Source organism: Pseudonaja textilis, chromosome 9 (assembly GCF_049901715.1).
Source record: "Pseudonaja textilis isolate UNSWEBS1 chromosome 9, rPseTex1.2, whole genome shotgun sequence".
NCBI classification, from domain to species: Eukaryota; Metazoa; Chordata; class Lepidosauria; order Squamata; family Elapidae; genus Pseudonaja; species Pseudonaja textilis.
The window spans coordinates 18430163-18446345 of record NC_141998.1 but is presented as its reverse complement, the minus strand read 5'-3'; the positions used below and the strand labels follow the sequence as shown (position 1 = coordinate 18446345).

Sequence of the window (16183 nt, the reverse complement as noted above, 5' to 3'; positions counted from 1 at the left end):
ATCATGGTATAGACAAGGACCAGAAGATAGTGGTAATGATATATACCTACCAAGTGTCAAGTGAAAGCAATATCAGGAAGGACTATGAGAAGCTGGAGAAATACCGGACCTGAAGGAGGAACTGGAGAGGATGTAGAAAGTTAAGGCCAGAGTGGTCCTAGTGATGATAAGAGCATTCAGGGCTGTGTGTTCTAAGATGGGAGAGTGGCTCCAACAGATCTAGGAGAAACATCAGAGTTGTCTGTCAGGAAGACGCAATGCTGAAAACAGCTGAGATCCTGCATAGAATCCTGAAACTCTCAGGCTTCCAGGAGAGGACCTGAGATTGAGGAAGATACATACCTCTCATAAGGGGGAAGAGAGAAGCCTTTTTTATATCACAAGGCACAAGAGAGAGTGAATGTTAATCTCAAGTATAGTAACTTCGACTTAGGACTCTAACGGAGCCCAGAATTTCTGTCATAAGTCTAACAGTCATAAGTCAAGGTGCCCATGAGCAGAGCAGATTTTGCAACTTTTTTGCAGCAGTAATGTCATGGTCATTAAGTGAATATGATGGTCATTAAGTGAAAGCCATGATCATTAAGAAAATCAATATATATTCCTATGGGTGTTTTTTGTTGGAAACCAATGAGCAAGGTCAAAAGCCATCAAAAACGTTGGAAATCAAAGCTGTGTGACGACAGAATTCTGCAACTGAGCATCAAGGTGAGTTGGTTGCCAAGTGCCTGGAATAGCAATAGCTCTTAGGCTTATATACCACTTCATAGTGCTTTACTGCCCTCTCTACGTGGTTCACAGAGTCAGCATGTTGCCCCCAACAATTTTACCCACCTCGGAAGGATGGAAGGCTGAGGCAACCTTGAGCTTGTCGGAATCGAACTCCTGGCAATTGGCAGAATTAGCCTGCAAAACTGCATTGTAACCACTGAGAGGGAAGGAAGGAAGGAAGGGAGGGAGGGAGGAAGGAAGATAACAATAGCACTTATATATCACTTCACAGTGCTTTATAGCCCTCTCTAAGCAGTTTCCCGAGTCAGCATTTTGCCCACAACAGTCTGGGTCTTCGTTTTACCCACCTTGGAAAGGTAAAAGGCTGAGTCAACCTTGAGCCAAGATCGAACTCCTAGCAGTGGACAGAGTTTACTTGCAATACTGCTTTCTTAACCACTTGCACCATCACGGCTCTGTGTAATTATGGACAAAAAATGGCGACCCCTTGTAGGGACTCTTCCAATCAAAATTCATGCTTCAGTTTGAATTGAGAATAGAATCCTTGCCACAACGCTTGTGTTTAAAAAAAATCAAGAAAGCAAGGAGCACTTTCCCATCCTAAAATCAGAGATGTTTTAATAAGTTGGGATAAAAATAGTGGCCACAACAGCACAGCCTGTTTTTCATGAATGTTGCCCTAAAAATGCTTGAAAACTTCCATTGTTTTCCCAAAATGCATGGTAAGAAATTTACCCGTCTATTCGAGCACCAGAACAAGCTATGTTATTCCTTGGATCCTGGCCCATACGGGGTTGTATTTTATATCTACTCATGAAAAGATGACAACAAGCTGGCCGGTTCGAATTCACCTATGAATTTCCAAAGCCTTCCTAAATCATCATCCTCTTTCTAAGTTATTTACTCTGCACTTTGACAGTATTCACATCCCATGGACCACCAGCCTGGTTTTCCTTAGAAAGATAGTTAATCACCAATAGAGGTACTGCCAAATGAAACCTTGAAAGAATAATTGTAGGCACCTACTTTCTGGAGGTTAAGAAAAAATAGTGCAGCTTTCTTGAAACTGGAGGGGGGGGGGAACTGTAATCCAATATTAGGCCCTGTAATAATTAACACATGTTGGCTTCTGCTTTTCAGAGGAGCTACAGTAAAACGAAGTATTTTTCCCTGAACTGGCTGAAGATATTTCCCAAATTATTTCATTTTGTATGAAGAAATAAATAGAGATTTCTAGCATGAATCTACCATAGACTGTCATTGGTCAAAGATGTTCCGGACAGCCAAGGACTATTGGGACAATGGTGGCCAGAACTATTTCTATAAACATAAACAGTGCTGAAGCCATTGGTGGTTTTTTTCACACCCCAAATGACTTGGATAATTTTTGCTTTTTATTAAAATATATTAAGCTGTTTTTTGTGTGTTTTTTTGGATTATGCAAAAGCTTTTTCATTTCTTTGCTGGAAGGAGATAGAAGAGATATCTAATCTGGGGATTAGAGGATATATACAACACTGTGTGTGTGTGGGGGGGTGCAGATTGTACTCTTGATTACAGAATAAAACTGTATGATTTTGTATTTCTAATTTCATAAAATCACCAGCCTATAGAGGCAAATGCTGATAAAAATAATGTTCTTGTATCTTAACAGACTGAGTTGCATGAAATATTTATCCGAAACACTGCATATATTCAAAAAAATCCTGTTCCTTTTCCCACCGTGAACACGATTGTCCTGTTTTTATTGTACGGTGATTCAAATTTTGGGCAGGGGTGGGATTCAAAAATCCCAGCAACCAGTTCTCCACCCAGTTGCTGGGTGGGCGTGGCCATGGTGGGCGTGGCCTATCTGAACTTCCGGGAGGACTGTTTTTCGCCTTCCCAAGGGTTCAGAGGCTTTCCTCGGGCCCTGGGAGGGTGAAAACTGCCTCCCCTGGACTCTGGGGGCTCTCCGGAAGCCGGAAACAGGCCCATTTCCAGACTTCTAGAAGGCCTGTTTTTCCCCCTCCCAGAGCCTCTGCACACACCATCGAAAATGGCTCACATGGAGACTCCTGGGAGGGGAGGGGTTGGCGGGGCCAGCCGGTCAGTTCATATACCAGTTTGGTGAACCAGGTGCAAATTTAATATCCGGCTCTCCTGAATCAGTCTGAACTGATAGAATCCCACCCCTGATTCTGGGGTATCTGCTGCTTTTTGGGGGGGTGGGGGGTCCATCAAGAACCCAGTAGAATGATGTCAGAGTGTTCCCTAGAGACAGATGTATAGTGACTCAAGAAACTAAGACCAAACCATGACAGTGCTCCCCAATTTCATCTTAAATGTTTTAAAATCTTCCTTTCATAATGTTGACCTTCCGTCGGCTGATAAAATTTAAAGAGCAACATATTTGGAGCCTATCAGGTTGCCTAGTTTGGCCGAATCAACTAGGAATAAACTCTTAACGGTTTCAAACAGAAGCCATTTCCTCTCCTATCGGGAGATGCCCTAGGCTAAATGTGAGAACTTTTGCAAGCAAAGTGTGTCTGCCATTAACTCAGCTTTAGCTATTCCCAAGTTTACTTTATTTATACTTGAATTCTGGATTTGTGTGTGCATTCAATATTATATGAGTCATTTAGCTTCCTTTCCACTCGAATAGTGAAAACAGGCTTGGTCTGAAACAATCTGTCCTTGAAACAAACAAACAAACCTCTGTTGCTTGTCTACAGATCATGATAATATCAGGAAAGTTTTTAGACTTCATACTTTGGAATGCAGCCCATGTCATGCATCTCGCTGTCCCGCTAAGAATGCCCCAAATAACTAAGGGCTCATTCATTTTTTATCTGAGTTCAGTAGGAATGGGCGCTTTGCTGTATAATTTTAGATCAACACAAATGAAAAGCAACCTTGGAACAGTTAACAGCAGGATTCCCCAAATCCCAACACAAGGCAGGGCAACCCTCTAGTTAGTCAGACCCACAATACGTCTTCTATAAAAGCCCAGAATTGGCATCATTTTGCATGAAAAGATGAACTGAATTGTTTGGTTGAATAAGGCATATAGTATGGTGAGATCATGTGTCCTTAAGAAATGTAGCAAATTCCATTTGTGGTTGTTGTTACCGTTATGTAAAGTGTAAAGTTTAGCAGCATTTTATTATTCGTTTCTATCGATGATGATCAATATTTTGGGCTGCTCTATTATGTATTGAATGTCATCATTTTCTACTCACTGGAAATCTCATTCTTCTCTTCCTATCCTAAGTAGCAAAAGAATAATTTTAATTGGACCCAGAGAAGAAATGCAATTACAGAGATCCATGCTTATTATCTACACTCTTTCCCGATAAGCCCACATATTAATGCAGTTATGAGGAATGAAAATTTCCTTAATTCAGGTAGTCCTCGATTTACAGCAGTTCATTTAGTGAAAGGTATCTTGAAGAATTAAGAGAACCAACTAATTGACCAAAGAATAATTTGATCAGTACGTAATTTTAACCAGTACCAAGCTCACACCTCAATTGAACTAGGAGATTTTTTTCTTTTTCTTTTTTTTATGATTTTTTTCTAATTAAAATAAATTTTATGAAAGTTTTACAATAAAAAAAAAAACCACAAGTCATGTTTACAGTAGCATTGGTTTTTTCCACCTTCCATTATTCATATCTCTATACCTATATACATTATTCATATTTACATTATATATTATCTATTATTCCTGTTATCTACCCAAGTATATAGATTCTCCTAGACTGTATAGAATTCTCTTTTTTACTTCTCTTGCAGCTCCATAGTAAGCTTATTCAGTTCCGCACAATCCATAATTTTTTAAATTAACATATTATCCATGGGATTACCCTCCATTTTCCAATTTGGGGCATAGGTTATTCTCACTGCTGTCAGAATATGTATTATGAGATATTTGATTTCTTTTTTATATTCACCTCTCATCATCCCTAATAAAAACATTTCCAGTTTGAATTCCAGTTTTTCCTTTGTTATTTCTTGCAGCCAAATTTTTATTTTATTCCAGAATGTTTTGGCTTTGGGGCACAGCCACCACATGTGAAAGAAGCAGTGGTGGCATTTGACCGGTTCTGCCCGGTTCTGGAGAGCTGGTAGCGGTGATGAGCAGAGGAGATGGAACCAGTTCTCTCCACTGCTCTGTGTTTGGCCGACCTGCCCTCCCGGTCTCCCATACTCACTTTTATGGCCAGGATTCGAAGTGCAGCTGCTTTGCGCGGCACAGAATAACACCGCGTGGCAGCTGCTGCAGTGACTGGCATCGTGCAGGCTTGCAGGAGGCGAGTTAGAATGCCTCTGTGTTTGCGCAAAGTGCACGTTTGGCATGCACATGCGTGCAAAGTGTGTGCAGGTGTGCACAGCATGCCCAAGACACGCCCACCAAACCAGTAGCAACTTTATTTGAATACCACCACTGGAAAGAAGGTACCTGTTGATGGTTTACACTTCCAATATATTGGGCTAAAACTTGGATACATCTTGGGCAATCTCGATGGTGCTAGATGCCAACAATAAAACATTTTGTAAAGGTATTCCCTATACAAGGAACCAGGAGAATTTTTCAAAGAGCTAATCACTAAAAAAAAAAATGCTAATGCTCAGACTTCAGGTGGTTTGACTTATCTTTCCTTGTTCTGAAAGATATATATATAAAACCATTGCAGTTCATTTTCTGCAATGAAAATGCTTTGGAATCTCCATGAGGGAATGAAGGTCTCAAATGTTCTCACCAAACCATACTTCTTGGAGGAATTTCTAATAATTATAACAATTATAAAGCCTGAGGTGAGCTGATTATGGCATGATACCTTTTAAATAAGTAGCCATCCTGTTCAATTGGGAAGTGGTTAGTTTGCTAGAGAGCTATGCCAATGGCTTTACAGACATTATACATTTGAATGGAAACAAGTATAAAATCCACCGTTGAAAAACAAATTTGCCGTTGGCTACCACACACGCAATGCTTAATCAATGCATCTAATTTGCAGAAGAGAGCATGAAAGCTGCCTTTTGTATATCATTGTGTGAGTCCTGTTACGGTTTAATCATTCTGCATTCCATGCAGGAAAATATTGTTTTCAACAGCTTAAATTTGAAATGTAAAAAAAGATTAAATCAGTTTGTTCAGTAGTGTAAAAGCTTATGCTTCAATTCTGGGGAGGGAAAATGGTCAGACTAAAATTTGATGCTTTACAGTGTGCTTGTGTGGGTATGGGAGATGCCAGCAAGAGAAGAATAAAATTCAAATGGTGACTGTGGAATAAAGGATAAAAGATTGGGAACTGACAGTTAAGCTTTTTTTTGCAAAAAGCATTGAGAGGGTACAAGAGAAGATATGTAATAGCTCCTTGCTAAGTCACGGTTTTGATCCAATTGATATGGATTTCTCCCACTCTTGTTTCTGTAGACCTAACATTAGTAGATAAGAAGATTGGGCTTGGATAAAACAGAAGAACATACAAGCAGTTGTTCAACCTTTGCAAATAGTTATTTCTGAGCTGGTTTTCAGGAGTAGCTGAGGTCTTTTCATGTCCCCATTGCTGGCATTGGGAGCATGATACAATCTTGATGCTCTCCAACTCCAAATCAAGAGGTCTCCAAGCCATGGTTGAAGATCCCACTGAGCTTTTAACACTCAGGTTCCAAGAGTTTCCAGCATTGTCCAAAGACACTTCTGTGGTCATGTGGCCAGCATGACTACAGGTAGTCCTTGACTTACAACAGCTCATTTAGTGACCATTCAAAGTTACAACGGCACCGAAAAAAGTGACTTATGAACCATTGCAGCATCTTCATGGTCATGTGGTCAAAATTCAGACACTAAGCAAGTGACTCCTATTTATGACATTTGCAATGTCCTGGGGTCACCTTTTTCCAACCTTCTGATAAGCAAAGTCAATGGGGAATCTGGAATTACTTAACAACCATGCTACTAATTTAACAATAGCGGTGATTCACTTAGCAACTGTGGCAAGAAAAGACATAAAATGGGGCAAAATCCACTTAAGAACTGTCTCACATAACAAAAATTTGTGGTCATAAGGTGGGGACTACCTGTATGCACCGAAGCACACAGAATGCCATTACCTTTCCACTAAAGTGGTCTCTATTTATTTACACGCATTGGCAAACTTTCAAATTGCTTGGTTGGCAGGATTAACAGACTAAGAGATTAACAAAGTTGGAACGGACCTTGTAGGTCTTCTAACCCAACCTCCTGCCCAAGCAGGAGACCGTATACCATTTCTGACAGATGTCCAGTCTCTTCTTGAAAGCCTCCAGGGATGATGTTCCCACAACTTCCGAGGGCAACTTCTGTTCTGTTGGTTGATTGTTCTCACGGTCAGAAAATTTCTCCTTATTTCCAGGTTGAATCTCTCCTTGGTCAGTTTCCATCCATTATTCCTTGTCTGGCCTTCAAGTGCTTTGGAAAATAGCTTGACCCCTTCCTCCTCTCTATGGCAGCCCCTCAAAGGAGCTGGGGCAACTAATGGGAGCTCACCCTGTTGCATAGCACCTGGGTCTTGAACCCGGGATGTCAGAGGCTGATAATATTTCACTTCGTTTGAATCAGATATTTTGGGTCCCTTGAGTTGCATAGTTCCAAGCTAGGAAATATAAATTTTTGCAACTTCACTGCTTTTTAATCTGATGTGTAAGATATGGAATATCTTCATAAACAAGTCGGTGAACCTTGTGGGATTTTTCTGACTTGTAAGTAAACATCCATAGGACTCTGTTGCACCAATGGCTGAATGGTCCAGGTCAGGTGGGGTGGGGTTCAGGGCTGGGGGTTCGCAGGAGAGCCCCTAGCTAAGATTCTGTGCAGTTCAGAGAACCCCCAAATCCCACCCCTGCCCATCGATCCCCTCCCAGGAGTCCCCATGTGGCCCATTTTGGATGCAGGTAAGTGCAGGGCATGCACGGAGGCTCGGGGAAGTTTGGAAAGGCCAGAAATGAGCCCCTTTCCAGCTTCCAGAGAGCCTCTGGAGCCTAGGGAGGCCGTTTTCACCCTCCCGGAGGCTCAAGGAAAGCCCCCGGAGACCAGGGAGGGCAAAAAGCACCCCCCGGGCTGTGGTGCAGGAGGCCGACTAGGCCACGCCCACCATGGCCACGCCCATTCAGCAACTGGACCGAGAACCCGTTGTCAAAATGGTGGGGTGTCTGTCTTTGGATGTTACTGTCATTTCTGTTTATAAAGAATCCCGTTGCGAAGTTCACAGACCAGCCTGACAAAGAGGAAAGAAGCAATTTTCACACAATGCATGGGTTTTATCACACCCTTCTTTCGACAAGCAAAGCAGCAGCTGCCTGCATTTAGAATTCTGATACATACTGGAGTTGATTTTAAAATGTGTAATCCAGATGTTTCAGGCCTGGTTTGTTTACATTCTTGAGAAATGTTGTAGGGAAAAAGGGGGAAAAAAATGTCTGTGCATGTATGTGTACATGGGCATGTGTGCGCTATTTAAACATAATCCTGGGTCCAAGGGAGTTCTGAAAGAACCCACATTTGTGACCAAGATTTTAATCATCTGTTTCAAATGTCTCTGTTCGTGAAAACAAATGGCAGCTCTTACGTGCCAAACACATTTTCCTCTCTGTATTTTTCCTTCTCCAATTTAGCTGAGCAAACCTCTGTTCGGTTTAAGGCAGAAATACCAGGACATTCTGGTTTTTGTCTCATCTACTCAGCTAGTTTCTCTCTCTCTCTTTTCTTTTTTAGTATTCTATAAACTTCTTAGAATCTGCCCAGTCTGAAGCAAAGATCCATTGCATGCCTACTCTTCTACTTCCAAAGGTTGGCTTCAAAACCCAAATTTTCTATGAAATCCTTAGCTTCACTTCCAATCTTTGATGCCTACTCAAAGTCAGTCGTAAGGAAGCTATGCCCTGGTCAGCTTGGGAAAAAACGATGGTGTTAAAGCTGTGCAGGATTATAGCTTCTAAGAGAAATGCAGCCCAGGTTATGAAAGAATCCGTGTGTTGAATAGCAGCTGATGATTTTATGCAGGGGAAAGAAAGAATGCATGGGGAGAGAAATACTGAAGCCCCATTTTGTAAGAAAGTGTCCTGGGGGATGGGGCTTATAGGAAGGAAAATAAAGAGTCTGTCTAGAGCTAAGGGCCTATATGGTGCCTGTGCTTATTATGGAGGGAGGGGAAGGAAGGCTCAGGAAGCATCTGAACTGCCCAGGACAAAATCAGGGGAGAAAATGAACTGGGATGAAGGGCTAGAACTTAGTCTGAGAATATTAGTCTAGCCAGCAGGAGATATATTAAACAGAGATATGCAGTGATACTTTCAGCCAAGTAAGGAAGGCAAAAGTGCCCTGCTAACCACTGTGAATCTGTATTTACTGACCCTATATTTATTTATTATTTCAATGTATACATCTTCCATCGCACATTCATAAATAACAGAAAAACAACACACAGAGAAATAGCAGCTGGACAAAAAACCAACTCGTTATTCACAAATTGGCAGAACCAATGTATGAGCTCAGCCTCACTTCCTGACCCTCAGGCCTGGGACAAAACCAAGTTTTGGGCACTAAAGTTGGACACTACAAGACAATTGGCTGTCTTCCTTGGGCCTGCCAGCTTGCTCTTGTGTTGGACCTCATGGGACAGGTGGATGTAATTGTAGAAGCGGTCCCTCAAGTAACCAGGCCCATGCCATGTGTTCAATAGGTTTCTTAGGAAGACATATAAATCACCATCATCCTCATTTAATGACCTCATAATCCCTTGCAGGGTGGTGTCTGGGCAACTGAATGGAGCTGAGTGTTTACTGGCTGGATGCCCTTCCTGTTGCCAATGTGGAGTTTTATTTAGAAGATAAATTACCACACCATTCTAGGAAGACATATAAATGACTCCCTAAAAAACAAGTGCCCAGCTTAGAACTATCATGCCAGCAATGGACAACCCTGAGTAGGATTTGCACCTCACACAACATCTGCTGGAAATCACCGTATAAATGGGCGTATAATCCTCATCATACACGTATACACAATGTGTATACTGATCATACACAATGCGTAGATAAACTTGTCATACACAATGTGTAGATCACATTGTGACAGTTGTAGGATAAGGGCATACACTGGTCCGGTTTCTGATTTTTTTTTCATACAAATGCTGCTACGTTTCAATGGTTCGATGACCTAGCCATTGGTCTCTGAACACAGACATTTTTAACATTCATATTTTACTGTGTTTTTTAAAATCTAGGTGGAATTTAATTAGAATAGAACTAATGAACTGGAAGATAACTTGGAGGTCTTTTAGTCCACCCCGCTGGTCAAGCAGGAGAACCTATACTATTTCAGATAAGTGACTGTCCAGGCTCTTCTTAAAAACCTCCAGTGATTGGAGCACCCACGATTTCTGGTGGGAAGCTGTTCCATTGGCTAATTGTCCTCACTGTTAGGAAGTTTCTACTTAATTCCAGGTTGGTTCTCTCCTTGATTAGTTTCCAACCATTGTTTCTTGTCCTGCTTCTGGTGCTTTGGAGAATAATTTGACCCCCTCTTATATACAGTATACATTGCAAGTTCATGTATGACATGCCATACGCTAAATAAATAGGTTTCTAAGCACATGAAAAGTGGAGTTCTGGTAGCATATTTAAAATAAATTACAAGGACTAAGGACTTTGTTGCAGTTTTGCCACCAAGCCCAAAAACCTCTCACTGACTGAGCAGTGGAAGAGATTATTTTACAATGTTCACTTATTACTAATCCCGTTCCCCGATTGAAAATTCAGCATGTAGATGCCTGTTAACATTTAAAACTTCCTTCCTTCTTCCAAGTACCTTGTCCTACTATTATAACAAGGCCAAGAAATATATAAAAAGGATTTCGAGAAAGGAATTTTGATTCTTAAAGGCTAGCTACAAGCAGCAGGGAAAATAAAATAAAATATTTAATTCTTAAGATTCCCTACATGATGAGATCCATTCCTTCAGGAAGGGCTATATAGATGGTTCTCAACTTACAGCCATTCATTTAGTGACTGTTTTAAGTTGCAACAACACTGAAGCAGGTAACTTATGACCAGTTTTCATACATACAACCGTTGCACCGTCTCCATGGTCATGTGATCAAAACTTGGCTACTTGTCAACTGTCCTGGGGTCTGTATAATCTTCCCAGCCAACTTCCGACAAGCAAAGTCAATGGGGACCCTAGATTCATTTAATGACTGTGTGGTTCACTTAACAACTGCAGTGATTCGCTTAACAACGGTGGCAAAAAAGGCATAAAACAGGGCAAAACTTGAATAACTGCCTTGCTTAGCAACAGAAGTGTTGGGCTCCATTGTGGTCATAACTTGAGCATTATCTGTACTTAGAAGTCGGTTGTAAGGAGGGCTAAACCCTTCTAGATGTATCTAAAATCTTGTGATGTTTGCATGCGGGATGATGCAGACCAAATAAATAAATAAATACATAAATCTGGTAACGTCTACTTTCTTTTGACCCATTTCCCATTCAATTTGATGAAATGTGTTTTACAAAGAGAAATTTTCAGTTGCTAAAGGCATCCGGGTGGAATTCCTGGTTTTCCTTGTGCCATAATCTGAGATCCATAGCCTTCCTGGCTTTGAACACTTCCATTCAATCCCCAGGGTAGGCAACCACTCCTTGTGTGTCATTTGGTCTGATTGGAAAGTGTAGACAGCCTGGAGGCCTCCATGAAACATAACCAATCCCAACAGTAGAACTTACATCACCTTCAAGAACCGTATCCATTCTAAAACAACACCAAGAGACACGGGACAAGAATTCTCAAGGAAATTAAGAATAAACAGAAGCTGAAGGGAACAAATCACCCGGATATTACAAGGCCGATTCTGGTGTGGCAGGACTTCTTGAAACTTAAATGCTTTTCTTACGCACATCCTCTGACATAAGCAAGAACATTTTGTTCTTGAATTCCATGGGAAAACACACACCCAGAGGGAAACAACATTCCTTAACAGAATAACAGAATTGGAAGGGACCTTGGAGGTCTTCTAGTCCAACCCCCTGCTCAATCAGGAAACCCTACACCATTTCATACAAATGGCTGTCCAATCTCTTCTTTAAAACTTCCAGTGTTGGAGCATTCACATATTCTGGAGGCAAGTGGTTCCACTGATTAATTGTTCTAACTGCCAGGAAATTTCTCCTTAGTTCTTCTCTTCATTTCCTTTCCACTGGATCAGTCAGAATGCACTCACAAACACACAAAATACATGCGACACGGAAGAGACAAGAACAGGTTTGGGGTGGTTCAAAATTAAGGTGGTTACTTGGAGCTCCTAAATATGTGTGAATCAAAACAAATACCCCTCTTTAACACACCAGAAAAGAAAGCCAAATAAGGTAGAACTGCCAATATTGAACAAGTTACATTATACAAATGCATTCTCAAGGTGCAAAGTACAGTTCAATTGGAGGTAAATGGTTGATAACTAACTGTTCCCATTGATTGTCCTTCTCCATTCATCAGTTGACACAAAAGCTACACTTTTGAACAGACACCACAAATGGTGGATTGAATATATGAATATTGTAAATATTGGACATTACCTGCTTCAAGATGGTGTCAGGTCTTACCTTGACGTAAGACGAAGTGTCTGGGACAGTCTGGAACATCCTGGTTTGCAACTGGATGTCTGAAAGAGCCTTCAAACCAACCTAGAAGGAGTAGAAGAGATATGAACTAAAGGGAGCCCCAAGTTTGAAGGTGTCCTTTTTGTAATAAGAACAAATAGATTCCAAAAAGTGTCATTATGTGTAAATCTAATCATGACACCTCATGCAGAAGCATTCTTTAGGGAAAGAAGCCCCCACAAAAATGATTTGTTTTCATTCTTTGTTGGGTTATTTTTTTAATTGTCTGTCTGGATTTTCTTGAAAAGACAAAAAGAATAAGCAGGAAGGAGGAAGAGAAGGAGGGAGAGGTTTTCTCTTGGATATTTGATTCTCCAAAATGCCAATTAATTCGATTAAAGGCATTTACAATCAATGCTGTGCAGAAATTGTCATGCATGGAAAAGCGAATGCCCTTTAACATTGGTACTGAGAAGGAGATGTTGACATGGTTCTATAAAACTTAATGAATTGCACTGTTTTTCTTACTTGTTCAGACACATTTAGGGGTATTTCTTTTTAGCACCCCATATGTGGTGCAGATGAAGTTGGAAAAAAGAAAGAGAAAAGACATTTGCTTAAACAACTTTATTCCTACAAAATAATATCAACACACAGCAAAGTACAGACACTTTCTACTTTAAAAAAAAGGGATGAAATGCCTATATTTCAGTTTTATTAGTTGTGTATGTGGGGGGAGGGGTTGTATGTTTGTATGTGTGTGGTATATAGCCATTGGTCTAATTATGCAAATCCTTGGCCACTGGCCAGTTGAAACTAACTACTTAAGCTCCTATTGTCATTAATGAGCACAGACTGTTTAATTTGCTGCCATTTAAATCAATGGCATTGAACTGTTGTTGTATGCTGACATTCCATAATTATCAACAAGTATTAAGCAATGATGAAACTCTCATTACCCAGTATCCTTGTTTCCGGAATTATTAGCCCATTATCTCTTTCTCCAATAACCACCGCTAACAACAGCAAAGTCAGTCCGAGATATGGATGAGAGATAATGTTAATACTTGCATTTACTATTTGAGTAAATTAAGACTGTTCCTTTGCCACTACTCTTTGGCCACTGAACCCCTGTACAGTAGTTACAACGACTGCTCTGTTTGGTCATGTAAACACGTCTGGATGGGAGTTATCAACACTGGAAGTAACATGGCCAGTGTTATATCTGCTGTCAAAATAAATGGCTGTTTTTACAGAGTCACTTTCTCCGAAACCTAAACGCAGACGCATTAAAAGGATCCCAAGATCTAATCTCTAAATGAGGCATGTATAGTTCAGACTGACCAAGGTTGCTTTTTTTTCTTTTTCTTTAGAAGCAAATCCAACTTATAATCTGACTTATAACGAAGCGTAATGTTGTAAGAAATGGGAAAGAGTGATAGGAAGAATCAAGCAGAAAGTTGCCCTTCTTCTCAGTTAAAATATGCTAACAATAAATTTAAAAAGAGGATTTATTAGACATTCCTTGGAAGGGAGACAGATCTATTTCAATAAAAATGTTATGCAAAAATTTGGTGAAGAGGGATTGTTTTTTTAAAAATGCTAACAATAGGACTGGAATGCTATCCATGATTATTATTGGAAAATTCATCTCGCAAATATGCAAAAACCACCAAAATGAAAAGAACTGGGTTTTAAGTGTTTCAAAAACTATAGGGGAATTCAATTCATTTTGTTTCTTCTCTAAGGCATGACCTTTGCCTTCTGCTTAAACTGTGACCTGTGTGTTCTCCATATGTTTACTTAGAAGTCAGTTCCACAAAACCCAGGAAAAAGTGTTGCTTCGTAGTATATAAAACATAAGACCGGCGTACAATGCTTCAAACACAGACCTTTGCAAATGCAAACCAGATTAAATTCTTGCCACAGACACAGCTTGTCTATCCTAAATGTGCATTTCCTGTTCAGTGTTGTTAAAAGAAATAAAGTTGGTTTGAAAGCCAGCCATGGATGAGCATTCACACTCCATCTCAAATCTGTCTTGGCCAGATTGGGGGCACAACAGAAATATTTCTGAAGCTCAACACAAGTGTTACTAGATGTCTGCCTTAGCTGAGTTGGAGCAAGCATCTTCATTCATTACAGTGGAGCTTGTTCAGGAATATAGAGATCTACGTTTTTAGCTAACATGGGGATTTGAGGTTATTTCCAAATGATAATGTTTAAAAATTCAGTTTTATCATTTTTCCCTCTTTCTGAGGACATCCTATTTTCTTTACCGAAACCTTTGATTTTTCCAAATGCATCAATTACCTTATGCATTGGCCAACCAATTGGAACAAAAGGGTAATTATTCTCAGTTGTAGCTCCGATAAACTCCAGAAGATATCATTCTCACACTCTATACAATCTTTCCTAACTTGGCATCCTATAATTGTGCACAACTTCACTTTCCACCATCCTCAACCATCATAATCCTCAATCAGCACGAACCAGGAATGTTGAAAGCAATTCTATAACACTTCTAGAGGAAATCAATGAGGGAAAATAATCTTAGGATGTTTCAATTTTTATTTCTCCTGCAATTTTTTTTTTTCTGAAAGAACAGAATGATAACAAACTTCTTCCTGGACTTAAAGACAGTTATCCTTAACTTCTCCTTTGTCTCTCTCTCTCCCTCCTTCTCCCTCTTTGCTGGCTAATCTTCATTCTCTCCTCACTGATCCCAGATATACATATATATTTGCTATGGACAACATGCAACTTTGACTGAAGTGAAACTACCTGTGTAAAACAATCAGAATTGGATGGAAGTAGCGGGAACATTTCCACTCCTATGAAACCTCACAACATTAAAAAAACCCACACAAGTCAAGCTTTTCTTTTTCTTTGCTTTGCTAAAGCTGCAAAAAACACAGCAAACACTTACCTTATGGAGCGTACTTTGTCTTCAGCCAGTTGGATGATTGAGAAATCCAGATCCACTATGACTAGGGAGAAGCTGAATAAAAAAATTCTTCCCCAGATCTATTAGTCCAGCAGCCACATTATCGCAAAAGATAGCTTTCCCCGCACTCTATCCTCAAGAACAAGATCAACTGGAAGCAACAAGGAAGTGAGTTTCCTTTCCTGTCTGAAGAAATCTTGCAGACTGCAGTAGTTTTCACATATCCTCGGGGTTAAGGGTATGTTTTATATATTTTTTTAAATGACTCGACACAGCATCCTTTCCCCCTTTCTCATGCCTAGACCCTCTCCCTTCCTTTTCTCTCCCTGGATTACCTCCCTCCTTCCTTTATCAATATTTCAACCGCTCCTTTGATAAATCACCCTAATATGACAACTTTGCCTGAGCCACCTCTGCTCCCCGACTTGGTTCTCTAGCTGGAATGGCTTTCATCTTCCAGGAACCCTATAAAATTACAAGAATACACAACTTCGAGACAGAAATCCCCCCTGTTCCATACACACACACACACACACACTCACTCACTCACACACAGCAGGCAATCCCAAAAGTGACGCTGAGTGGAGCTCATGTACCGTTTCCATCCCTGGCTTCAGAAATAAAAATCCCTTCAGTTTCTGCTTTTGAACCAATACTTTATATTTGGGGCTTTATTGTCACCATTCTTAAGCTTTCGGGTGGCGGGGAATGTTTAAAAAGGATGGGAGCAGGGAAGGCAACCCAACATCCTCCCAGCACTGCAAGTTCTGTGTCTTCAAATCCTTCCAGATGTAAGAAGGATGGCCGGATTTATTTAAAAGAATTCTAAACTCTGTACATCCTCAGGGATAGTTCCTTCTTTATTTCTTTTAATCCCCCTCTCTC

General features: G+C 40.4%; 1 protein-coding gene across 2 annotated transcripts in view; it reads right to left on the bottom strand.

Moving 5' to 3' along the window:
- The window catches only part of FLI1 (Fli-1 proto-oncogene, ETS transcription factor), a 110685-nt gene extending 95179 nt beyond the window's left edge, over nt 1-15506 (bottom strand). The window contains exons 1-2 of one of the 2 annotated variants that reach the window (XM_026709033.2): nt 15281-15506; nt 12328-12435 (exon numbers count right to left, since the gene is read on the bottom strand). In XM_026709033.2, the coding sequence (XP_026564818.2) occupies nt 12328-12393 (66 nt within the window). In that variant the 5' untranslated portion in view covers nt 12394-12435; nt 15281-15506. The remainder of the gene's footprint in view (nt 1-12327; nt 12436-15280) is intronic. The other variant, XM_026709031.2, reaches the window with a different exon arrangement.
- Between the last annotated feature and the right edge of the window lie 677 nt (nt 15507-16183).